Raw genomic sequence first — 27,268 nt, 5'->3', positions numbered from 1 at the left:
GTGAGGCATGGCTGTCTGCAGGGGCAAACAGACAAACCAGGCCTCTTGGCAATAAGAGCAAAACATAACTGGTGTCAAAACTACACGTGAGGTCATCTTTGTCAGCACAGTGACTCAGCTGAAGCTGCACGATAAATATACCAACAAGGAGGAAGCCATAAAACATAAACATGTCCTGGAGATGCTAAACAAGCACAGGCGTGCTGTAATGCACAGTCTGCCCTGATTAATTATTTAGATGGATTCACTTCACTGTCTTGGGAATCATAGTGGAAACAGCCATTTGGGATGTCTGGGTTCAACATGAAATATTGTTTGGCACAAATAGAGCAGAAGTTCGGTGTTTGCCATTTTTACCCTGAGCAACATGACCCCAAGTTCATCCTTTATAAAAAACATTATCTGCTGCACATTACAGATTACTGGATGCACAGCTTGTGGTATTTTGCCGGATGTTCATTAAGCTACAAAATAGAACTGTGTTGTTCAGAATTAAAAACCTCATGGGATAACACTCAGTGCTCGTACCCAAAGGAAACAAAAATCATCTATTTCAAGAATCAACAACAAAAAAGGCTCTTAATCATTGCACAGCTGGTTTGCTGCGGCAGTGACTGAGCTGTGCTGTTTACAGTTTTATCCCCGCCTCCCTCAACGTGCACGTACGCAGGCACGCACTTCCCCTGCTGCCTGCGTTCTTGGCTGCTCCACATCATCAGTCTGTGTGCTCCGCAAGCCGGCAGCACCTTGGAAAGCGCCCTCCCTGCCTGCCTGCCTGCCTCCCTCCCTCCTCGTCCTCTCAGCCTCTTTCCTGTATCAGTTTCCACCATTCATGCCTCTCTGGGATGAATGAGTGAGCTGGTCGCTACCAAAGACAGGAGACAAAGAAGAAAACGGAGACAATAACAGAGAGCAGGAAGAGAACTGATCACCAGCATGCAGGCCGCTGCAGACGTGACCAAGAAGGAAGGCACCTGGAGCAGCTGGAAAGGCCAGGGTACTGACGCTCACCACGCCGCCGTCCTCGCTGTGAGATGGGAGTGTGAACATGTGCATGCACGCGTGCGGTTGTGAATGTGTGTGCGCGCGTGTGGGGAGGGGGACCTTGCATGTAACCATTACCGTCTACTTGTATTTATCAAATGTAGAGATGTGGGGCAGCGCCGCTTGAACACGCCCTAATTACCGATCCTTGCCGCAAATGTGCTAAAATGAGCTGCAATACGATCACGAACGCGCCCGTTTGAGACGAAGACGCATCATTGTCATCGCTCCCTCCGCTTTGCAGTTATGCAGTGGTTCGGCTTCTTATGTTCTCTTTTTGTGTAACGAGTCAGTCGGAGCATCATGATGGCACTGACAGACTGTCTCCATGGCAACCAGGGCACACCCATCCTGATTACATCACCCTGCCTCGTCTCGTAGCTTGCAGAGCCCAGGCCGGAGAGGAGCGCCCTCCATCTGTTGTCACAGCGTGGAGCGATCATCCCGCTGGCCGCTAGGAAATGGAACCCAGAGAAAATGGCGGCCACAGAAACCATAACTGACCCTTTGAATGTTAAAAAAAAAAAGACACAGGCTACTTGTTCTTTCTCTACATCTATGTTTGTCATCAACCACCCCCACTCAGACCTTTTCCAGCAAACCCTCCTTTTGTCTACACCTACTTCTCTTTCCTTCCCTCATCACTCTTTTACCAGAATATCCATCACTCCTCCTCACCACATGTTCAAACTACAGCACCTCGACCTTTCTTTTCTACTATTGTAACTGATTCTGTTGACCATTGAAGAGTCACTCATCCATCTCAGCATTCTTACTTCTCCAGCAATCCCTTCACTGCCCATGTCTCAGCCCCACACATCACTGCTGAATTTAACAACAGACCAGCAACAACTTATTGCCCAAAGCAGATTCACACTGCTGGAGACAGTAGAACACCCAGTTCTAAAGTGTCAGTCGGGTATTTGGCTGCGATCGGGAATCGAACCCAGATTGTTGACATCACAGTACTACAAGTAAACCATTTGGCCACCATCTCCCTACTGCTCCCCACCGCCCCAACCCACACCCGAGTCTGGTCTGCTTAAGTTTCTTCTTATGATCAAAAGTGCTGTTCCCTCTGTTTCTTTGTGTGAAAAATGTTGTCAATTTTTCAGTGACAAAATTTCACTCATTCGATCTTCTTTGCCAACTGTCATCGCTGACCCCTGCATCATTCCTGAGTGCACAGCTGTTTTTAGTCAATTCGAGCCTATTTCTCTGTGTGAACTATCTAAAACTGTTCAGTCTCTCAGGAAGAAGTCAGACAAAGGAATTCCGACGAGGGGGGTGGACCAATGCTCACTCAAAGCCTGCCCACAGGCGAATGACGCGACCGACAGGTGTGAAAAAAACTCACGCATGCGCACGAGGGTTCAAGCTTGTCTGACGTAATCGCACGTGATTCAAATCCATATAGTTCTTTAAAAAAATAAAAAGGTCGGTTTCTTTTCTAATAGACCTCGTACAGTATAAATGTAGATGAGTGAGTGAGTGGGTTAATCCATCCCTATCAGCTTAGGTGAGCAGAAACTCAAAAATAATAACTGGTAATATCTTGTATCTCACCAAATTAAAAGAGCAGATGGTTTACTTTGATGGCCCAGAGTGATCGAAAAAGCCACTTTTGTTTTGCGTCGTAACACCCCATGGTTAGTAGATGAATTATAGAACATTATGAACAGTTATGGATAAGCATGTAGTTTGTCTGCCACTTGCTGAGCACATAAGCGCATGAGGCCCGTTACTTGAGAAAATACATGAAGCAATACAAAAACTGGAAGTGTGAAACCAAATTTAAAGAGTGGATAGAACGTCTGGCTGGGGATGATACCAAAACTTTTTGCTGGTACTGCAAATTCATAATGCCTAACCTGAAACTGTTCCAGAGTGTTCTAAAACCTTTGCAGGAGTCAACATATACACTGCTGTCTCCGGGAGACACATTCACTTAGACAGTCTGCACTCCATTAGATACACCCCCACAGACCCTCCTAGAAGAAGAGGTATGACAAGCAGCACCTTTTTATTTAAAGCAAAAGACACCGAAACAGTTCTACATAAGTATCCTGTGTCGGACTGAGATCCCATCTAATCAAAGTTATAGGTTCATCCAGTTCACTCTATAAAATCCAGAAATAAGCACCAGCAGCAAAAGGGCCTCAAGGCCTAAATAGGATATTTCATCCATAATGGCAGTAGCTACTCAACTATCCAAACAGAGAGGTTAAAGAGGAGCATCAAGCATTGGAAAGAGATTTATGATTTGTTAATTGTGGTTGCTTTATTTATAATGTGGCTTAGTTTGCAGCTCTTGACTATAATTCTCTCAAACTGAAGGTTGTGCATCTTTACATTCACAGGATCCACAACCTCATAGTTTATCTTAAATCGAGTTTTAAATTATGTCTAAAAGAAGGTTGTGCATCTTTACATTCACAGGATCCACAACCTCATAGTTTATCTTAAATCGAGTTTTAAATTATGTCTAAAAGAAGGTTGTGCATCTTTACATTCACAGGATCCACAACCTCATAGTTTATCTTAAATCGAGTTTTAAATTATGTCTAAAAGCCAAATGGGTTGAGTCTGCGTGTCCATCAGGAGAGGTGGTTGGCAGCAGACATCACACTGACTGATGGCTCGTTGAGGCCATGAGCACATAGTCACCGATTTAATGAGGTCAGGCTAAACTAGTTTCACTAGTGAACAAGGGGGATGAGGGAATCATCATATTGTCATCTGTGATCAAATCTGCTCTGAACTTAACTCTGCATGTTCTAACGATATGAGCACACGCGGGGCACGTGTGCTTCCTCAATGTTCCGATTCATCGCCTGCTGCTCTCTGGGATCAGATTAAAACACAGAGGGATCACAGCTCTGAAGCACCCCTCAATGTTTTGCTCCTCTTATAAGCCAGCTAGTGCGTGCCTCAGTGACGTCAACATTTATTTCATTTATTTTCCATTGAAAGCCACACGAGCTTTGGCCGATTTGACTATGAGGTTTATCCAGCAACACCACACAAATTTGTCCCATGCAGAAAAAAACCTTTACATCTCAGCTTCAAACATCATCAGGACTGACTCTTCAAACCCACTGTTTTTCTTATTTCTTCAGAGAAAAGTGACAACTGGTGCCTGTGTATTCAGACTGTTATCTTTTTGTGTCCTAAAATAAAGGGAGCGGTTGCCAAATGTATTATGTGCCACTGATTCCCAGATTCACAGCAAATTAATCGTCGTCTATTCCCAAAAGCATGCACTTAGTCGCCCTCCCTCTTCCTCATATCGGCACCCCCCCTCCACTCACAATGAGTGCAGTGGAGAGAAAATGGAGCACAGTAACTATGGTAACTGCATCAGGCAGGTGCTTAGCAAATACTTGAGTGGGAGAATATTAGCGTGTCACGTCCCCGTATAAGAACTCAACCTTGATGGATGAACCAGACTCCCGTTTGGTTTCATCTTCCACTTTGTTGTCTTGTTGACATCTGGAGGACAAAAGAGCTCACAGATTGTGCGCACGCTAGATTGCAATGTGGATTTTTAGCAACCGCACCCCAGTTGTCACCCGTCTGTCCATCCCTCCCTCCCTCCCGCCTTAGTCGTCTTGTTCAGGCGGATGATGATTTGCTGGTCTAGCCACGGCCCTCCCCTCCTGTGCCGGGGGGGGGTGGTCCCCCTCATTGCTCTCCTTTTGTCTGTGGATAAAGCAGCTGCCTCTTTCCCTGTTCAGCCATGGGAGCCAAAGGTTAGTACATGCTTCCACTCCACAAGCTAAAGCTTTTCCGTGTTTGTGCGGCGTCACGATGCACATTCGCTGCTGCCCGTCTACATCTCTGTCTCTAGCAGAGCTGTTGTGTCCGCTGATGTGTCTGTTGTTGCAGCTGCTACCTGTGCTTGTCTCTGTGCCTCTCAGAGCATCTCCATTCAAACAGCAGGAACAGCTTCAGCAGAGGATGGTACGCGGGTTCTGGCCTTGCCGACACTGACACAAGCAGTGTGTTTGGTTTGTGAACCACCAATAGTTACTAACAAGAAGACAGCTGAATCTTTTTTTTTTTTTTTTACAGTGTAGGATCCAGTATGTGTGCCGCAGTCAGTGTGTCTGTTCTTCTGCCGCCTGGTTTTAGCTTGACTTTTGGCATCCACAGATGCCTTTTTAGAGGAGAGTAAAAGATGGCCGTCATCACTGTGCTTCTCTCAGCTCCACAGCTAAAATTAGAGCAAGCCGGCAGGCGGTACAGCTTAGAGAAGAGAAAGACACACAGTGCATGCCGGCAGCGATTCATGTCTCAGCACAGGCAAAAAACTTTGTCAACGTAGCAGCTCCGCAGCTGGGCAAAGTCACGCCGTCACAGTCTGGTTTTTGGAGCGTTTACAAGAGTTTTTCTGGTCTGCAGTCAGTGCAGTGGGAGGCACATAGCTCAGCAAAGGTGAACCACCCAGCTGACAGTTCTTGTGGAAGCAAGCCTGCGCTTCAATCCGGCACGAGACGGCTGCTGTAACGGTACACTGAGCTAATCCTCAGATATCACATCTCTCTCATCTGTGCTACTGGCTTTGAATTACAGACCCCATCACCCGAAGTATTGAGGATGAGTGTGCACGCTGACAATGTATATTTACTGCACTAAAGCATCGTCATCCCTCATCATGTCTCTTTTCTGGCTGGGTCACTTTGAGCTCTTATCTGCAAACTGCTGATAGTGCTTCTATTTCTGCAGCGGCCTCTACAGGGTCAATTATTAATTCACTTCAGACAGCACTCAGCACAGCAATATGGTTTCTCCTGACAGTCTGAGTTTATGTAAGAAAACTAGACTAGATGCTCGCCACTAATGATACGCACACATCATATTATATAACAAACAAACGTCTGACAGCTTGATGATGGTCCACACTTCCACAGCACAGTCTAATCTAACCTAATAAAAAGCTACATTAAGAAACTGGGTTAAAGCATTTATTAGCAGAAATGGAATATGGCAGCTGATCATTACCTGCAACAATGAATCGATGTGTGCTCATGAACTTGAGAGCTTAGTGGGTTTCACATTTTGCACCAAAGTATTAAACAAAAACACACACACACACACACAAAAAAAAGCAGAATCAGTGGTTGGCCCTCTATACACTGTGTACTGGCTACTAATGCAGGGTAATTTTGTGGGGGAAATTGAAGAACATAGATGTTGCTCATCCTAAGAGAAGGCAAGGGAGTGTAACTATTACCCCCCCAAACGCCAAAGAAGTTAAAATGCAACGGGAAGCAGCATGATGCAGTCTGGTGCCTAATCACTAGATGACACTAAATCCTACACACTAGCTTTAAAACAGGATCGAGTGAAAACCACAGCTCTCCAAGGATGCTGGGCTGTGAAGCATTTCCAGTTATTTGACCTAAATGTGTAACATGCAGCAGTTAAAAAAAAATGGATACTGCATCGGATGCAGACGTCTCAGAGCAATGGTTCCAGGTCACACTGTCAAACGAGGACTCTGACTCTTAACCCTGCTGCTTTCTGTGCTTTTTATCTTCCAGCTATCGACCTGCTTTACTGGAGGAATGTGAAGCAGTCTGGGGCCGTGTTCAGCAGCGTGCTTCTGCTTCTCTTCTCGCTGACCCAGTTCAGCGTGGTCAGCGTTGGAGTCCTACTTAGCCCTGGCTGCCCTCTCTGCCACCATCAGCTTCAGGATCTACAAGTCTGTGCTCAGGCAGTGCAGGAAAACAGATGATGGCCATCCTTTTAAGTGAGCACATCTAATAATGCGCACACCGATATACACAAGTGTGGGTTTCATTTAAAAGCAAAATCAATGTCACTACATCTGTTACCAGAGCCTACCTGGAGATGGAAATCTCCCTATCCCACGACCAGATTAGTAAATATGCGGACAAAATCCTTCTCTACACCAACACCTGCATGAAGGAGCTTCGCAGGCTGTTCCTGGTACAAGATCTGGTCGACTCTTTGAAGGTTTGCCAACCACTCACTCACCATCACATAGGGTCTTATCTTTTGAACGTGTTTATCTAAAAATGATGGTGCACTGGATTCATCTAGCAGCACCTGGAAAAGGTATTTGTGGTATACATATAAAGGGCCCTACACTCAGGCGAGCCTGACATAAGTACGTTTATGGCGCACATACACTCTGCTTGAGTACACAATGAAACTGAATTGAAAACAGCCATTAGATGAAATAAAAGTGAACAAATTAAAAGTGAAATACAAACGCTCACCTTACTGCTACACTGCTTCACTTCAGGGAGCTTTGGTGGATGTTGTCATATGGCACATTCTAGCAGGGTGGTGCAGATCCATTAACTTAGGCCTGGGTGATAAAATACAGTATGGTTTAGAGACAGTGGCACTAACAAAAAGACAGGAGGCAGAGCTGGAGGGTGGCAGAGCTGAAGATGTTGAGATTCTCTTTGGGAGTGACAAGAATGGACAAGATTAGGAATGAACATATCAGAGGGACAGCTCAGGTGGGACGGTTTGGAGACAAAGTCAGAGAGGCGAGATTGAGATGGTTTGGACATGTGCAGAGGAGGGACCCAGGGTATATAGGGAGAAGGATGCTGAGGATGGAGCCACCAGGCAGGAGGAGAAGAGGGAGACCAAAGAGGAGGTTCATGGATGTGCTGAGAGAGGACATGCAGGTGGTTGGTGTGACAGAGGAAGATACAGAGGACAGGGTGAGATGGAAACGACTGATCTGCTGTGGCGACCCCTAACGGGAACAGCCGAAAGACAAAGAAGAAGATGCATCATGAGAAATATTTATTCAATATCATGAACAAAACTTTAATAGAACATTCAACAGTTTCACTGAAATGTTTTAAGTGAGAGACAGCATTCGGCTGCTTTGGCACCCTATAAAGCACAAATGAGTTCAGCCTGCCCCAAACTGATTTGTATTATGTGTTTCAGACAGTGCAGAAATGTTTGTCAGGATCTTCTGAGTCAACTCAAACTGACATCTTAAAGGCTGAAGGACAAAGCACAAAAACATCATCCTTTATCACACATGGAATCTGAAAACAGTCTGACTGCAGAGGTGCAAACAGTCAGTCACACAAGCAGGTTACTGACATGAATCTGTGCATGTTTCAGTTTGCTGTTCTGATGTGGCTGCTGACCTATGTGGGTGCTCTCTTCAACGGCCTGACACTGCTCATCCTAGGTGAGTCATCTACATTCAGTCAACAGAGTTCTGAGAAAATCATTGTGACTCACAAAATCACTCCAGTGATGGTAACGCAATACAATACAAACAAGTCAAGGTCAGACTGTGAAAAGGACAACATTGTATTTTCCTCAGACACTGATCTGGCAGATCCCATTTGCAAAGATCCATTACAAAAGAGAAGTAAACAGCAAAATGGAAATTACAGCAAAATCTTAACTGGATACCACTGGGAACAATTAACCATATGAATATCAGCTGGGATAATAAAACCAAAATATAAAAATACAGAATAGATACTGAATTATAAATAAATGTAAATCAAGTATATCAGCAGTCAAAAACAAATAGACACTGTAAGTACTGCGAGACATTCACTTATTTTGTACGCAAAAAGTAGTTTGACCATTTGAAACTTCATATTTTTCCTATCTTGTAATAATGATGTGCATACATGAAAAGAAACAATGGGCTTGGTGTTAAATATGGGTTACACTGCACCAGAAAGTATACACAGCTCTGCACTTTTTCCACATTTTTTATGTTATAGCCTTATTCCAAAAGGCTTTCTCAAAAACTGTTGTGTGGGCCGCCAGAAGAGGAGGTACTGCTGGCCCACCACCAGAGGGCGCCCTGCCTAAAGTGCGGGCTTCAGGCACGAGAGGGCGCTGCCGCCACGGACACAACCGGGAGTGACAGCTGTCACCATCAACTCGTGACAGCTGTCACCCATCTTCATTTCATCACTCCATAAAAGCCAGATGTCATCTCCACCTCGCTGCCGAGATATCATCTACCTGTAGAGGTAACGACTCTCAGCCGTTCGTGTGCTTACACATAAGTCTTTGTTCTGTACGTGTTTTGCAGGAGTACCTGTTTAATCTCAGGACAGCAGGAGCTGGTGATTGGGAGCTAGGACTGCATTCCTTTTCCCCCTGAGAGATAACTGCGTTACTCTGCACGTTCTTGTATTAGAGGTGGAGGTGATATTTCCACCATTGTTGTTACTGGGTGTGCACGCACCCACCTCTTACTGTTTTTGCTCCTCGCCAGCAGTACCAGATCCGACATCCGGAGACTGTGGCCACCTGGGAATTCGGGACTTGGCAGCTCCAGTATTCTCCAGGTTCGCTGGCGGAGGAAATCGTGTGGTTCCGGTTCTTCTCAGGACAGACGTCTTCTATCCTCGAGCCTGCCCACACGTCACCTTTCTAGATTGACTGTTGCATAAATTCTGTAATCATCTGTGTTCTGGTTGTGCTTGTTTCACAACAGTAAAGTGTTCATATTCGACTCTTTCATTGTCCGTTCATTTACGCCCCCTGTTGTGGGTCCGTGTCACTACACTTTCACAACAGGATATCTCGGCCAGCGTCATGGATCCCGAGGGGCGTCAACCATCTGTTGGACAACCAATGGAAGAGCAGGGTGCACAGGCGTCTGCAGGAGGCGTAATTGGTGAGTTGCAGCAAATCCTCACCGCCTTACCGCTCCGTTGGATTTGATGACCGAGCAAAACGTCATCCTTAATCGCAGGATGGAGGCTCTCACCGCACAGGTGGAAGCATGCGCTCAGGGCGCTGCTGCAGCCCTCCTCCCTGCCGACCCAGTGCAGAATATAGACGTTCCTCTGGTCGTTCCCCACCATCCCCTGAAGCATACATAAGTCCCCCAGAGCCGTACGGAGGTTGTGTGGAGACATGCGCGGACTTTGCTGGCAGTGTTCGCTCGTCTTCGCACAACGTCCCGTAATGTACGCGTCTGACGCCAGTAAGGTGGCTTATGTAATCAACTTGCTTCAAGATGAGGCACGCGCTTGGGCTACAGCGCTTTGGGAGCAAAATTCACGGCTCCTTACCACGTATACTGGGTTTGTGAGGGAGTTCAAAACGGTTTTTGATCATCCTAACAGAGGAGAGACTGCTTCAACAGTGCTGCTGTCAATGCGACAGGGGCGCTGGAGCGCAGCCGAATATGCAGTCGACTTCCGCATTGCGGCTGCGAGGTCCGGCTGGAATAACGTTGCGCTCCGCGCCGCCTTCATAAACGGACTGTCCTCGGTCCTGAAGGAGCACCTGTAGCCAAGGAGGAACCGCGGGATTTAGATGGGCTTATTGATCTCGTTATACGGTTAGACAATCGGTTAGAAGAACGCTGTCGGGAGCGAGACGAAGGACGTGACCGGGCACGCGCCGTCCCTCTCCCTTCCGGGTCCGAAAAGGTTCCGCCCTCCCCACGCACCACAGCCTCAATGCTCCGTGTGGCTACAGCTCCCCCCTGCTGACGAAGCTATGGACACGAGCAGGGCCACATTTAGACCACCTAACAGACAGAGGAGGCTGGCCCACGGGGAGTGCTTTGTCTGCGGCTCGAGTGAGCATCAGCTAAGAGACTGCCCCAATCGGTTAAACACCACACCCGCCCCTAGAAAACTGGGCTTAGGGTGGGCCAAGACATTCACATGGGACATACACATATTTCCACACGACTCCCAGTTACAATCCTGAGCGGGGATTTAACCCTTCAAGCCCCAGCACTGGTGGACATGGGGTCAGAAGGGAATCTGCTAGACAGCAGATGGGCTAGGGAGGTAGGGCTCCCTCTGGTGGCGCTCCCTTCGCCATTGCAGGTGCGGGAACTAGATGGCACCCTTCTCCCTTTGATCACGCACAAGACACAACCAGTAACTCTGGTGGTGTCTGGAAATCATCGGGAGGAGATCGAGTTTTTTGTGACTCCTTCTACCTCCCTCGTGATTTTGGGTTTCCCGTGGATGTTGAAACACAATCCCCGGATTGATTGGCCGTCTGGGATGGTGGTGCAGTGGAGCGAAACCTGCCATCGGGTGTGTTTAGGATCCTCGGTTCCTCCCGGTTTACATGCTAAGGAGGAGGTCAAAGTCCCTCCCAATCTGACGCTGTGCCGGCTGAGTACCATGATCTGGCTGACGTCTTCAGCAAGGATCTGGCACTCACCCTTCCCCCGCACCGTCTGTACGATTGTGCCATTGATTTGATTCCGGCGGTGAGTTCCCGTCCAGCAGGCTGTACAACCTCTCACGACCTGAGCGCGAATCAATGGAGACCTATATCCGGGACTCGATAGCTGCCGGGCTGATCCGGAACTCCACCTCCCCAATGGGCTCAGGTTTCTTTTTGTGGGCAAGAAAGACGGCGGACTCCGTCCATGCATTGATACAGGGGGCTGAATGAGATTACGGTTCGCAATCGATACCCGTTGCCCCTGTAGATTCAGTGTTCACGCCCCTGCATGGAGCCCAAATCTTCACTAAACTGGATCTTAGGAATGCGTACCACCTGGTTCGGGTCCAGAAGGGAGACGAGTGAAGACGGCATTTAACACCCCGTTAGGTCATTTTGAGTACTGGTCATGCCGTTCGGCCTCACTAACGCCCCCGCGACGTTCCAAGCTTTGGTTAATGACGTCTTGCGGGACTTCCTGCACCGATTCGTCTTCGTATATCTGGACGATATACTCATTTTTTCTCCGGACCCTGAGACTCATGTCCAGCATGTACGTCAGGTCCTGCAGCGGTTGTTGGAGAACCGGCTGTTTGTGAAGGGCGAGAAGTGTGAGTTTCACCGCACCTCTTTGTCCTTCCTGGGGTTTATCATCTCCTCCAACTCCGTCGCTCCTGATCCGGCCAAGGTTGCGGGCGGTGAGAGATTGGCCCCAACCAACAAGCCGTAGGAAGCTGCAACAGTTCCTCGGCTTTGCAAATTTCTACAGGAGGTTCATTAAGGGCTATAGTCAGGTAGTTAGCCCCTGACAGCCCTGACCTCTCCAAAAGTCCCCTTCACCTGGTCGGATCGGTGCGAAGCCGCGTTCAGGGAGTTGAAACGACGGTTCTCGACTGCACCAGTTCTGGTGCAGCCCGACCCTGGCCGCCAGTTTGTGGTTGAGGTTGTTGGAGGGAGCGTCTGTGCCGTTCACGGTTTTCACTGACCACCGGAACCTGGAGTATATCAGGACCGCCAAGCGGCTGAACCCCAGGCAAGCCCGCTGGTCACTGTTCTTTGGGCGTTTTGACTTCCAGATCACCTATCGCCCCGGGACCAAGAACCAAAGATCAGATGCCTTGTCCCAGGTACATGAAGATGAAGTCAAAACCAAGCTGTCGGATCCACCGGAGACCATCATTCCGGAGTCCACTGTCGTGGCCACCCTCACCTCGGACGTGGAGAAGACCGTCCGGGAGGCCCTGGCATGGAGCCCGGACCCCGGAAATGGACCAAAGAACCGTTTATACGTCCCACCAGAGGCCAGAGCTGCAGTCTTGGACTTCTGTCACAGGTCCAAGCTCTCCTGTCATCCAGGGGTGCGTAGGACCGTGGCAGTTGTCCGGCAGCGCTTCGGGGGCGTCTATGGAGGCCGACGCCGGGAGTATGTCCAGGCCTGCACCACCTGTGCCAGGGGCAAGGCAGACCACTCCAAGACACAAGGACTTCTGCAACCTCTTCCGGTGCCTCGTCGCCCCTGGTCTCACATTGGCCTGGACTTTGTCACGGGCCTCCCGCTGTCCCAGGGCATGACGACCATCTTCATGATAGTGGACCGTTTCTCCAAGGCGGCCCACTTCGTGGCCCTCCCGAAGCTCCCTACGGCCCAGGAGACAGCGGACCTCCTGGTCCGCCACGGTGCGTGCATGGGATACCAACAGACATTGTCTCGGACCGTGGTCCTCAGTTCTCCTCACAGGTTTGGAGGAGTTTCTGCAGAGAACTGGGGGCCAACGTGAGCCTCTCGTCCGGGTATCACCCTCAGACGAATGGACGGCAGAGCGGGCCAACCAAGAACTTGAACAGGCCCTCCGCTGTTACATCCGCGCACCCGTCGGCCTGGAGTCACCATCTGGCCTGGATCGAGTACGCCCATAACAGTCAGGTGTCCTCTGCCACCGGCCTCTCCCCTTTGAGGTGTGTCTGGGGTACCAGCCCCCATTGTTCCCGTGGTGGAGGGAGAGGTCGGTGTGCCCTCGGTCCAGGCCCACCTGCGAAGATGCCGTCGGGTGTAGCGCACCGCCCGTTCTGCCTTGTTGAAGGCCCGGACGAGGGCTAAGGCCCATGCAGACCGCCAGCGTTCCCGGCCCCTGCTTACCAGCCCGGGCAGGAGGTATGGCTTTCAACGAAGGACATCCCCTTACAAGTGGACTCCCCAAAGTTGAAGGAACGATACATCGGGCCGTTTAGGATCCTTAAAGTGCTCAGCCCGGCCGCAGTGAAGCTACAGCTGCCGGCTTCACTGCGGATCCAGATCTTGCATGGAATCCCAGACCAAGGGAGATTGACAGTCATCTTGTGTTTCTTCCACTTTCTAATAAATAATCACAACAGTTGTGTCTTCCACCAAGCTGCTTTATGTTGTCCTGTAGTCCATCCCAGCCTTGTGCAGGTCTACAGTTTTGTCCCTGGTGTCCTTAGACAGCTCTTTGGTCTTGGCTATGGTGGACAGGTTGGAGTGTGATCGATTGAGTGTGTGAACAGGTGACTTTTATACAGGTAACAAGTTCAAACAGGTGCAATTAATACAGGTAAAGAGTGCAGAATAAGAGGGTTCTTAAAGAAAAATTAACAGGTCTGTGTGAGCCAGAATTCTTGCTGGTTGGTAGGTGTTCAAAATACTTATTTGCAGCAGTAACATACAAATAAATTATTAAAAAAAATCATACATTGTGATTTCTGGATTTAGTTTTAGATTATGTCTCTCCAGTGGACATGCACCTATGATGAAAATTTCAGACCCCTCCATGATTTCTAAGTGAGAGAACTTGTAAACCGCAGGGTGTTCAAATACTTATTCCCTGTGTGTGTGTATATATATGTATGTATATATATATATGTGTGTGTGTATATATAATATATATATACATACACACACACATACAGATAACTGCTGTGGTTTTTGTGGACCCTATTGACATAATGTGTTCCTATTTGAGCATATTCCTGCTGGATGTCAGCATATTTTGACTTTTATTCCCCCTCTGCAGCTGTGGTCTCCATGTTCACCATGCCTGTGGTCTATGAGAAACATCAGGTAAGAAATCGCTTCACTCCATTTAAAGTCAAACTAGTTTCAAAACACCAGCCTCACATTTTTTCTGTTCTTATGTTCCAGGCACAGATTGATCAGTATGTGGGTTTAATACGGACCCAGGTCAACTCTGTGGTGAGGAAGTGAGTATTCACGCTTTGCCTTTTATTTTAAATTCATGTTGATAAATGAAGTTGCAAAAATCAAACAGAACAAAGACAAGCCAACAGGGCTGAAATATTATATACAAGTCCAAGTTTATCTGTGAAGAAGGGTACTGATGGTCCAAACACTTAGGCAAGGCATCAAACCCATAATACAGCACTACTAATAAGCTGGACTGGAAAAGTACATTTTTTTAGGCAAAAAATGTTTTGACTGAGGGCTTCTAAAAATGTATTGTCATTTAAACATTCCTAATAAAGCGCCGACAAAATTCTTCATTTTTGGGGCAAAAAGAAGAAGAAAAGAGTCTAACTGGTAACACACAGTTGCCTACAGTATGTTTTCTTGGGACTCATATTATGGTAGATGAAATTGTATTTTATCTTTCACATCTGAGTTCAAGCACCGGTGCAGCCATCACCACATCCAGCAACACGACAGAACATCTTGGGCCCTGTGTGGCAACCACCCAGGCAGTCTGTCCATACCCCCTACAGCCGAGCATTACAGACTTTTTAAAGCCAATACGTATTTCAATATTTGGAGAATCTAAAACCTGATATGATCATATATCGACAGATATTCTTTTCCCCCACAGAAACACATAGCATAAAGAAATATTTCCTCTAACATTTATTTTGTGTATTTTTTGTAATGAGTGCTCACAAGATAGCATGACACAATGCAGTTTGAAAAATTAAACTTCTTTTTTTTATTGACACAGCAACTCATATGTCCCATCAGTGCCTGAAGTAATGGGCTATTTTCTCCATATGAAGTTATTGTACTTGGCCCCACAAATCTTAGAAGCATGGTGTCTAACCAGATCGTTACTCTGGATGGCATTTCCCTGATCTCTAGTAATACTGTGAGAAATCTTGGAGTTATTTTTGATCAGGATATGTCATTCAAGCGCATATTAAACAAATATGTAGGACTGCCTTTTTGCATTTACGCAATATTTCTAAAATCAGAAAGGTCTTGTCTCAGAGTGATGCTGAAAAACTAATTCATGCATTTATTTCCTCTAGGCTGGACTATTGTAATTCATTATTATCAGGTTGTCCTAAAAGTTCCCTAAAAAGCCTTCAGTTGGTTCAGAATGCTGCAGCTAGAGTACTGACGGGGACTAGCAGGAGAGAGGCATATCTCACCCGTGTTGGCCTCTCTTCATTGGCTTCCTGTTAATTCTAGAATAGAATTAAAATTCTTCTTCTTACTTATAAGGTTTTGAATAATCAGGTCCCATCTTATCTTAGGGACCTCGTAGTACCATATTACCCCATTAGAGCGCTTCGCTCTCAGACTGCGGGCTTACTTGTGGTTCCTAGGGTTTGTAAGAGTAGAATGGGAGGCAGAGCCTTCAGCTTTCAGGCTCCTCTCCTGTGGAACCAGCTCCCAATTCAGATCAGGGAGACAGATACCCTCTCTACTTTTAGATTAGGCTTAAAACTTTCGTTTCGCTAAGGCTTATAGTTAGGGCTGGATCGGGTGACCCTGGACCATCCCTTGGTTATGTTGCTTTAGACGTAGACTGTGGGGGGTTCCCATGATGCACTGTTTCTTTCTTTTTTTGCTCCGTATGCATCACTCTGCATTTAATCATTAGTGATCGATCTCTGCCCCCCTTCTCGGCATGTCTTTTTCCTGGTTCTTTCCCTCAGCCCCAACCAGTCTCAGCAGAAGACTGCCCCTCCCTGAGCCTGGTTCTGCTGGAGGTTTCTTCCTGTTAAAAGGGAGTTTTTTCCTTCCCACTGTGGCCAAGTGCTTGCTCATAGGGGGTCGTTTTGACCGTTGGGGGTTTTTCATGGTTATTGTATGGCCTTGCCTTGCAATATGGAGCGCCTTGGGGCAACTGTTTGTTGTGATTTGGCGCTATATAAGAAAAAAGTTGATTGATTGATTGATATGATGGGTCCATCTCAGACAGTGGGCCTATGCAAAGTGGAATAAATAATTTGTTATTTTTATATCTATTCTAAGAGCCATAATCTGAGCCAATTTCAGTTAAGTATAATGCATATTTACAAGAGTCTACATTTGACAGTATCATTTATTCCTTTTTTCCCTCCATTATGAAGGTTATTCCTTTGACTTCTAAAACTTTTGTAGGTTCTGATTAACCTTTGATCCGCATCTCATTCTGATTGCTGACCTGTCATTGTAATCTTTGCTCTTGAGCTCTTATTTCTGATCCTAATTTATGATCTTTAATCCTGATTACTGACTTTTGAACCTTTTAAAGGAGGTACTGTTTTTAAACCTTTTAAAGGAGGTACTTAGCGCCATTTGTCTGTCTCAAGATAAAGGGAGTGGATTATGCTTTGATCCTTATTGCAAAATTTAAATCGAGATGGGTTTGACCTTGTAATGAGGTCCAACAGTCAGGATAATTTAATCAGAATTGAAGTACAGGTCAGATCAAAGGTGACTTAAAATTACTCAGTTACAGGTACTTAGTTACAGTCAAGTTACTTTCAGGGTAACAAGTTACAGGTAGTTGTACTCAATCAGTTACTTCATTAAATTAGTTTGCTTGTTAATTCTGCCCATGTGGATGGAGGTGAGGGCGGGGGTTCTATCCTTATGACATTCAACACAACATCCACAAACTGTAATCTAAGACTTGGTCCTATTGACATCTTGTTGATGGTGGGAACCATATCATGATGTGTGTTCATGGGCAGGAAGGGCCCACAATGCACTGCGACAGTCTGCCCTCTTGATGTGTTATGTCCCATTGTGACACTGTATTGGTGCAGTTTGTTGCTATCTTGGTGGTTTTGTGACAGCCTCTTGTTGGTTCACGGCCACAAACCAGCAAGATACAGTCATGAACACAACATGATACCACAAAGAAACCGCGGAGATGCGGTTAAGATCAGGTGACAGCAGCATCTGTCATTCAAAACCACGGTTCATTGTTCATGATGAAAGTATGTAGGGCCTTATATTTGTAGGGGACATTGGCACGCTTTTCACCCACAATCTGTAAGTCATGGAGCCTCGTCAACATTTTGTCACATTGTGGGGCATTGTACTGCCACTGTAATGTCTTTGTAATGTTTTGTATTCATGGTGATTCTTGCCAGAGATTTTTTCTGATCTAGATAGAGGTGTGGCAAGGTCTTGTGTAAGAGTAGTAATGGTATCTTAGCACAACTGCATGATGGATGGGGTACTTTTTGAGCCATCATTATCTATAGTCTTGGCAGTTGTTAAAGTGGAAACCCTCTTTACTTCAAGTCATTCTGTTATTACTACATTTAAGTTACCTGCCTTTAATCAATAATCGATCTGCACAGAATCTAAGCAGCTCTTCTGTGGCTAATGTCTACCTCTCCAGAAAATTCAATTAAAATTGGTTCATACACGATATCAAAGCTTTTTGTCTGTGCAGGATCCAAGCAAAGATCCCCGGGGCCAAGAGAAAGGAGGAGTAGAGTGGCGTGTCTCACCCGAATGCTGACGGTCCAGTCAGCTGAGAGACAGGCAGCTCAGTGGCTGTTGGTGAACCTGGTCATCATCTGTGGGGCGTTGTGCTGTGTCATCTTGGTGTCTCTACAAGCATCCACTGGAGAAGCCTCACTCTGTCTATAGCAGTCTAAACACTAACACACACACTGTCACACACATATGATCCTGTTTCTAGGTAGGCAAGTACACAACTCGAAAAAAAAAATAAAATAAAACTTTTTGTGTTGCTTATTATGAAGTGCATGAAGTCGAGCCTTGGGTAAATAATATTTGATATCTTTTGTGCAGTTTTTAAAATCACGCTGTTTGCTTTGCAGTGCATACCACAAACTGTAAGGTTTGCACAAAATAGGGGAAAAAAAGAAAAAGGTACATGCCTACAAACATGTTCTGCTGCCAATGTTAAATACTGCTTCATGTTAGAAGTTAGCAGATTCGGCTTCTCACAATATATGTCAATATATATATAAATATTAAATCATTTCCTTTTGGTTTTTCTGAGCACAAAATAATTTAATAATATGCGTCCTTGATGTGGTAATTGTAGAGTTTTTGCTTTTGTACGACCATAAGGAACAACACACTTGCTCATGTTTTAGGTACTGTTGTACAACTACTATGAAGACAAGGAGTATCTGGTGATATTTAGCTTGTTTGAATTACTGTCCAACTTTGTACTATGTTCAGCTATACTCTGTAGTTCTTTAGACCCTGGACTCTTTAAATATTTGCACTTAACAGTATGTATTTAATTACATGCATAAGAAAATAAATGTACCTTGATGTATACCTGTCTTCAGCTATTTTACTCGTTATTTCACATTCAGAAAGAGACTAAAAATTGTGACCCTCACCCACATGAAGCTGTGTTGGAGGTGATGACACTTCTTAGGGGTGAGCAGCATTTGCACTACAGAGGAAAACTTGGAAGGGAGAACATATGCTATAAATACAAGTCAAAGCGTTCCAGCACAGATACATCTTGTAGGAGGAGTGTTGTATGTGTGTGCATTCAGACGGCAAATTTAACTTGACTCACAGTGAGGCTGATCCTACGTCTGAATGGAGACCGACAAGCCTCATATGTTGCAAACAACTATTTTTAATGCCCACTGATACAACAATTACAGAAACCAACCAACACTGGCATTTATAAACAAACATAAATGTATCCAGGAATGCCTAAAAGCAAAAGAGATCACTCATTCTGTTGAGGAGCTAAAAGCTACAGCCCAAATTAACTTAAAATGGCTTTCCTCAAAACAAACCTGCTCAGTTCAAACTTATACTAGTAATCGTAGTTAACCATGATAAACAGTTCAATTTCCAAACAAATGCAAGACTTACTTTGGCTTTTCAGTTCTTTAAGAGACATATCAGTTTGAACTTAAAACTACTTTTTTGAAACAAACCACTTCAAATATGAACAAACTGGTAATAGTAGTTAACCATAATAAACAGTTATATTTCTAAACACATGCAAGGGTTAAGTCTGGCCTTTCAGTTGTTTAAGAGAGTGACCGGATGAAGCTGGAAGAGGACGTTCCTGATCTTTGTGCTTTCAGGCTGAACAATGTCCATCTTCACAGAAGGATCAACCTAAAGGCACAACATACACAAAGTACAAATGTATAAACTAAGAACATCAAAAACACATGAAGGAACACTGATGTGGAGCAGACCTGGTTCCATGTGCCTGATTTCCCATAGTACTCTGGAGTGACAGCTTCCCTGGATGGAGACTTGGTAAACAATCTGCATTACACAATGTCAAGCGCAAATTAATAACTGCTTGTGCAACATTTGAAAACAATTTTGCTTCATGTATCAGTGACCTTATGAGCCGTTCTCGACAGTCATCCTGCAGGCGGCAAATCTGATCAGACCCCAGATGCAGAGTGCCGCTGGATCCTTCACTCACCAGATGGTTTATAGCCACTCGCAAAGCATTAATCTGACCAGAGAGAGAACAGAAAATGGTGTTTGTGCACAAGCCAAGAGCCACAGATCAGTACACCCAATGATTACAACAGAAGAATTAGCACAGTATCAGCTGTACCACTGCTCTTCTACTGCACTTTAATTACAAATATTATAGCTGAAATAAGTCCTCAATAAGCATGGGTACTGGTAATTTGGACAATCCATGAAGCCGCATATACGGTCTTTCCGTCCAATCTGTTCCAAAACATGACTTTTGAAAGAGAATAGAATAAAGTCTGAGAGCATGTGCCACATGTCACCACATCACAGAACCAGCCTGGGTCATGGATGGCAACCACTAAGGCAAACAACCAGTGGTGGGCACAGCTAACCAAAAAGTTAGCTTTGATAACAGTTAATCCGCTAACTGAAAAGTAAACTTTTATAAAGCTAAACCGATAATCCATAAAAAAATTAGCGCAAGTTACAGATAAAAGCTAAACCGATAACTTTCAGTATTGATTTCAGTACACAGCAGCTACTGACACAACAATGAGTCAGCGCTTGTGTCTCAGATCAGCCTTCTCTCAGCAAAGAGACCAGATGATCAGACAGAAAGGGGGGTAGAAGATCATTCTCTTCACACCATACAGACCTGCCGGTCATTTCAGTGGAGTGTTGCACAGGCAGACAGTTTTAATTATAATTTTAAACTAACTAAATCCGGACAAGTTACTGAAATTAACATCACGTCTGTCATTTTACAGAGTGAAAATATCAGCTATTTGTTTTAGTTTTAAAGTAATGCACTCATTTTTAATGTTTTAACGTTTAGACACACATGCCGCATTGCATTATGGGTACATTAGTTTCCTGACGTCAGTGGTTGGTTGGTCGGTATAACACACAGTTACTGAAACGTGTGGTGGGTTTTACAAATAAATCTGTATTTGTAAATATGTCATGTTTTTCATTTGTAAAAAAAGGCAATTTGAAAACTGAAAATTCTGTTAAGTCCATCACTTTTAGCGAATGTGTGGCTGCTCACACTTTTTCCCTCCCTCTTCCTTTCTCTCTTGTAGTCAGTTCTCCTCTACCTGCAGAGGATACAGCTCTACCATTCATGTCTGTCTGCTACAAAACATGTAACAGACAGGCATTAAAATCTCTGATTTCAGACTAAATGTTTTTAACTGTTAAGCTTTATTCACTATGCCCACAAAAAAGTGTTAGCGGTCTAAAAGTTATCGGAACTACATTTTTCGGAAGCTAATTGGTCCATGATGGTTTTCAAAGTTATCTGGAAAGCTAATCCGCTAATGAAAATGTTAGCTTCGATAATTTGTGGTTAACGGAACTGTGCCCACCACTGCAAACAACCGGTCTGTCCCCATCTTTTGAAAGTAAGCATTTGGGGGTTTTTTTGCAGCCAAGTAAAACGTGGGTGTCCCTTTGGCCTTCTCCAGCTGCTGGGGTTCTCAACACTGGGGTATGTGCATGGTGGACTAGAGGAATGTATCACATGGAAAAAACATTGTAAATGATGTTCCTTCACAATGCAACTGATACTCCTTATCTTATATCCCTAAGTGACCCTTTGTTTCAGACAGTCATTCCAGCAGTACCCAAGCGGTTAGCACCAAAGTTTCACCATCTCATGCAGTAACACAGGAGGCACCAGGACCCCAAAGACTTGGATCTTCAATCTCCTGCACAAATCTGATATGACGGCTAAAATAGTGCCCAGTTTATTTCCTTTCATATATTCAGTCCCACTGACAGTGCTTGTCCATCTGAAGAAATACTTTTTCACTACATGTATTTATTTCCATCTCTGTCTTTATTCATAGCATTTAGAATTTCTGAAGAACCTCATATTCATTCTAGGATGAAAAGACAGTGGCCTATGTGTGATGAGTCAGATCAATCAAGTTTTACAATAAGAGTGAAGAAGAAAAAAAGTGAAGTTTTGCCATAGCAAAACAATTCTCAATTAACAGGAAACAAGTGACACTAGAGCCAAGGAAAACCATTCCTTGCATTTGGCACAAGTTGCATGGTCTGCCAAACTCACCCAGTTCAAATTCAGGATATACAGAGGTATTAAAGGTATAACTTTAATATACATAAAGAGTACAGAAGGCTTGTGGCTTCAGCTGTTACCTCAGTGATGTCCTCAACATCAACTTTAACATCAAAGGTGAGTTCTATGTCACGCTCGGGTAGAATGCCCTCTTCTTTAGTGTGATTATCCCACCCTAAGCCACAGACGGCACCGGTGTAACAAGTCTTCTCTTCATTGGTTCTTAAAAAGGGAAAAAAGAAAGCATTAAACATTTATAACAGTTTTGATTAAAAGGAGGATATTTACCCTGTGTATGACTAACCGCAGCTCCATGACCGGGGTGAAAAGCATGGTGATGAGCGCAGGAAGTCCAGGGATGTCTGGCATCCAGGTGGTATTGCTCAGCAGAATACGTGAACCTGTACAGTATGCATGTAAGCGTTAACACTCACTTATCCCTGGATGTGGTTTTATTCATGACAAGGTTTTTCATTTTTTTTCACCTGTGGTGTTGACTGACACAGACCCAGCCACCAGCATCCTCTGATGCTTCAATTGAGGGTTTTCATTCAGAGCAAAGGAGTTGATGCTGCCCTTTTCAACCATCACCTGCCTGGAAAGAAGAGACAGACACACCAACAATGGCAGTTGGAGGGACTACCTTTGACTTGCAAAAATTCAGTTGTTGTGTATGCAATTCTTACTTGCAGAAGGTCCTGTGACTCATGGTTTGGAACATGACTTTATGGGGAGTGACTGGTCCATGCACTCGAACCTATGGGAACAGAAGGAGGGCTGGGGTCAGACATTCATGCTAATGCAATGTCATTCTAAGTGACAAATGCAATAATCTTGCTGCCATTGTTTCCTTTATCACAAAGAAAGGGTGTGCCACTGGCTTTCAACAGTATGCTGCAATGGCTCCCTCTCCTGGACAATGTGCCACATATTGTCCAAAGCTGACACCCATTATGTGGAATGACTCATTTAAGAGCATAAAGCTAAGCAGCTCCACACATTTGTAGCACTGATATACAATGTAATGTGCACAGGCTGAAGCAGGTTTTACCTTTGTCTTTGCGTAAGACCTGGGATTCTTGGAAAAGTGGGTGAGCAGTTCATCCATGAGCTGCTTCTCCTCTTTTTTCTGATCGTTCCAGGAGTTGCTGGTAGTAGCGGGAATATATGTGCCCTTCTCAATATCGTCATACACAGACATCAGCACCTCGTGGTTTTGCTGTAAGAGCACACAAATAACATGTAGAACAGGAAGTACAGCAGCATCACTGCAGACCTTTGGATAGGGGTTTGCACTGATGAGATCTTCTTTGAAAAAAAAAATTAAACTTGAATTTAAAAAATATATCCATTGTCACGCTTTTCCTTTTATCCATCCACGCAATTTGTATACACATTTACTCCAATTAAGGGTCACGGGGAGAGAGGGGTCTTTTCATTTCAGTGTAAGATTATTTTATAAGCATCATGATGATGAGTGCAATGTCATAAAGGCAGAAACCGGCAACACCATGAGAAATGCAAGGTCACAAAGAGAAGAAGCATATTTCTTCTGACAGACTCCATTCAACAAATTTCTTGTGGGACAATCAGGCCTCCCACCTTGGAATCATGGCTCTCTTCAGCAATGACAGCATGTCCTTCCTCCACCAAGATGTCTGCCACACTAGTGTTTCCCATCTCTGAGTCCATGAGCAGCTGCACGCGCATGATGTCATGGAGGATGGAATACAGCGACGCAATGAGTGAACGGCCCATCACCATTGTGGTGAAGCGGTCACGGGCACGAGTGCTCCACTGATTGCCCAGGATCATAGACTGAGCTGAAGGGCGCATGCAAATTACTTGGAATTCCTGTGCCTGAAATCAAAAGTATATTTTATTTCAACCAGTTTGCAGTAGAATCCACTTGTGCCCAATATAAATGTGCATTTATTTGGCAGACAATTATGCCATTCAGGATTTCTACCTGGAACAGGTGCGAGTGAAGGTCAGCAGGAAGCTCTCGGAGGCTGCTGAAGGGCACTGATGCTGTGTTGCCAAAGTCCGAGAAGAACACCTGAATGTGAAAGTAAAATTACTGTGTTATATCACAGATCATCAAATACTGCACTATTAATGCCATTTTTTTTTCATGTTCATTCAGTTGACATTCCAAGTCAGAATTAAGGTAATACTGTGTGCTTGTATGTTTTTTTTTGGTCCCCTACAAGAATGATGTTAAGACAGAGACAAGGTGAGAGCCATGTGGAATTTAGAACAAAACTTGCACAAAAAGCATTCAGTGTAAATGAATGTGAATAACGTAGAGCTGTGAACGAACGAACATTATTTTTGATTCTATAAGTCTATCAAGACTTAGGTTAAATAAAAAAAGATGTATTTCCACACAAGATGACATACACCATACAAATAGACTAATTTTCTGCAACAGAAAGAAGGGTGAAAAATATCCATTGCTCATTTTATTTGACCATGTTTGATGCTAATTCAAGCAAATAAATTGAAATTGGCTCAGTTTAAATTTTCCTTAACATCACAAACATTTAACTTGGTTAAGTTGTGCTTGTTTTTCCATCTTCCAGGGGTTAAGTAGTTAACAAAAGGTTTAACTAGCAATATCACTGCAGATAAATCCACTCTAATTTAGCCGAAATCTCCCCAAATGAAAAAAGATACAACATTGTGAGTTACAGTATTTCAATCCATACAGAGGAGATCTACATAATAAATCATTCTTCACAGAATGGCACAAATATTTGTTGGGTAAGTAAGTATGTTGATTTGTTTACATTGTGCGATGTCATTCATTCCCTCTCCCAAGATGGCAGCCCAGGCTATCGTGACCGGCTGCTTCAAGTGAGTGGCAATGTCCCCTCTGATCATTTGAATATGTATGGGTGTGACGTCAGCACCATGACATTGCTCTTAACATGAGTATGAGCTGAGTGCCTCCAATGTGAGCAAGAGGATTCATCATGTGCTTAATTTTTTTTTTTTTTTTTTTGAAAAGATGCTTCTGGCTTTGTCTTTGGGTCAGGAGGGGCTTGACATAAAGAATGCAGCTTTTGAAACACTGACTCCAGCCACAGTCCACTCCTTGTGAATCTCCCCCAAATTTTTGAAAGGCGTTTGTTTCAGAATCCTCTCAAGGCTGCAGTTATCCCTGTTGCTTGTGCACATTTTTCTACCACACTTTTTCCTTTCACTCAACTTTCCATTAAGATGCTTAGATACAGCACTCTGTAAACAGCCAGCTTCTTTAGCAATGACCTCTATTCATTTGCAAAGCCATGACGTAACACGTCACGTGATAAATCTCTTTCTGGACCTAAACAAAATACGCACGTGGGTTTTTCTAGAGTGATGGCTGAGCCAGTCACTTTGTTTACATTGACAAATGTCTTTTCTTGCGCACCAGAACGGGTTAAAAAGGGCTTGAATTTGTTTCTGATCTGGTGATGTCTGTAAATTTTGCAAATGGTATAGGATGCCAGCTGCCATTAAACGCCACAGAAGAAGAGAGGGTGCATTAGGTTTATGACACAGAAGCACGTTTTGAGGTTGGAGCGCATTTCTCCCTTCATAAAGTGCCTCAAGAAACCACAAAAAATGCATAAAAGTACTTTACTCATAATTGTTGTCAGTGTGGCTCAATCGTCGGACTCTGACCCACTGATTAGGTAGCTAATCTCGTTTTCCACAGCGGAGCATGCGCTTGTTTAATAACACAGGACTGCACGTTTCTGCATTCACAAAATGCCTCAAAAAGTGCATAAAAGTACTTACTTTTGTCATATTTGTTGTCAGTCTGGGTAAATAGTCAGAATAATTTCATTTCCTCAGCGGAGCGTTCATGAGACAAAAACAAATGTGTTTTCGTGATGGTAAGTGGTCAAAGCTGTTATCTCCAACCACCAGCTAGCCCCGGCACAATGTGAACTGAATAACAAATAATTTACAGATTCTTAAGATACCCATCCCACTTGTAATCACTGATCTAAATTAAATACTTTTGCGAAGGTGACATTAACACTGTCTGTTGGGTCCACTTGGCAGTAACATGTCTAATACAGTCATGTTTATTTACCTTACTCTACTTTACTCTACTTTTTTCTTTGCCATTAGTCGGAAACCTACAGAAGGCAAAGCCGGCGAAGTTTCATGTCGAGTGGTGCACATGGGCACACAACACTGTGGCACTCTTTCACTGTTTACACTGCACTGCCAGATCCAATGAGTGCAGAGAAAAACACTGATTTTCTTTGTTTGGGTCCAAAAAGAGATTTATCACGTCAGACTTTGCATCCGAATATTGAAGTTTTTTGCAATATTCTAATTTTCTGAGAACCTGAATTTTGGGTTTTCATTAGCTGTAAGCCATAATCATCAAAATTAAAAGAAATAAACACTTGAAATATATCAGTCTGTGTGTAACGAATCTATATACAAGCTTTACTTTCTGAATTACTGAAATAAATGAACTTTTCAATGATACTCTAATTTATTGACATGCACCTGTAATAATACAAATAAATGGTAAATGGACTGCATTTGTATAGCGCTTTCCATCTGCATCAGATGCTCAAAGCACTTTACAAATAATGCCTCACATATACCCCAATGTGAGGGTGCTGACATACAATGTCACTACACACCAGGAGCAACTAGGGGATTAAGGATCCCCTAGTTGCCCAAGGGCCCTTAGTGATTTCCGGTCAGGCTGGGATTTGAACCGAGGATCCTCTGGTCTCAAATCCAACCGTTTAATTGCTAAACCACCACCTCCCAAGTGGAGCATTTGGGGGGGGCATGAGGGGGATTTTTTCTTCAGACGTGTACCTGTGCTGTTTTGCCATGCATGGACAGGATCCTGGCACGATAGTACAAGCTCTCCTCATTGCTCTCGCAGTAAGGCGCAAGGCACAGCAGGTTGGGAAACAGTGACACAGCGACAGGCTGCAGTTCACGCATGTTAATCTCTGCTGTCAGATGCCGCTGTTTTTTTAAGCTAGCTTCATCTGCTAGGAAACCCCAAAAGTGGCCAACATCTATCACCTGGAAAAGAGACACAAATAAGGTGAAAATGCGTCTTTTACAGATTCACTGAGTCACCTTTAGACACATCCCACAGGTGCCTCTCCAATATAGAGCACTGTAGGCACAAACGAGAGCCACTGCAATCTACTGACCTCTGTAATGTTAACCACAAACAAGCGATTTGGGGGGAGACTGTCTGGTTCAATGGTCCTGCTCCCCACTCCCACCGGGGAGACAGACTGAGTCTCGAAGTCAACATTCACCCTGCAGAGCAACAACATGCA

At 44.6% G+C, this 27,268-nt stretch overlaps 2 protein-coding genes and 1 long non-coding RNA gene across 3 annotated transcripts in view; 2 read left to right on the top strand and 1 right to left on the bottom strand.

Moving 5' to 3' along the window:
* rtn1a (reticulon 1a) overlaps nt 1–18,307 on the top strand; it is a 52,377-nt gene extending 34,070 nt beyond the window's left edge. Inside the window, 7 exon segments of the mRNA XM_034195416.1 lie at nt 6,591–6,694; nt 6,696–6,799; nt 6,888–7,026; nt 8,170–8,239; nt 14,253–14,299; nt 14,381–14,439; nt 17,862–18,307. Coding sequence (XP_034051307.1) covers nt 6,591–6,694; nt 6,696–6,799; nt 6,888–7,026; nt 8,170–8,239; nt 14,253–14,299; nt 14,381–14,439; nt 17,862–17,904 — 566 coding nt within the window. The 3' untranslated portion in view covers nt 17,905–18,307.
* On the top strand, nt 7,114–8,097 carry LOC117532132. The gene is made up of 2 exons (XR_004566792.1): nt 7,114–7,401; nt 7,813–8,097. It is a non-coding gene; the product is annotated as an uncharacterized LOC117532132 (long non-coding RNA).
* A 112-nt stretch (nt 18,308–18,419) lies between the features above and the next one.
* Nucleotides 18,420–27,268, bottom strand: part of tdrd9 (tudor domain containing 9) — a 50,077-nt gene continuing 41,228 nt past the window's right edge. Inside the window, 12 exon segments of the mRNA XM_034195417.1 lie at nt 18,420–19,537; nt 19,621–19,693; nt 19,774–19,892; nt 22,025–22,166; nt 22,249–22,345; nt 22,430–22,539; nt 22,631–22,701; nt 22,996–23,163; nt 23,547–23,804; nt 23,914–24,003; nt 26,787–27,002; nt 27,137–27,248. Coding sequence (XP_034051308.1) covers nt 19,439–19,537; nt 19,621–19,693; nt 19,774–19,892; nt 22,025–22,166; nt 22,249–22,345; nt 22,430–22,539; nt 22,631–22,701; nt 22,996–23,163; nt 23,547–23,804; nt 23,914–24,003; nt 26,787–27,002; nt 27,137–27,248 — 1,555 coding nt within the window. The 3' untranslated portion in view covers nt 18,420–19,438.

This window comes from Thalassophryne amazonica, chromosome 19 (genome assembly GCF_902500255.1).
Source record: "Thalassophryne amazonica chromosome 19, fThaAma1.1, whole genome shotgun sequence".
In the NCBI taxonomy this organism is placed as follows: domain Eukaryota; kingdom Metazoa; phylum Chordata; class Actinopteri; order Batrachoidiformes; family Batrachoididae; genus Thalassophryne; species Thalassophryne amazonica.
This window is presented reverse-complemented; position numbering and strand designations above follow the sequence as displayed.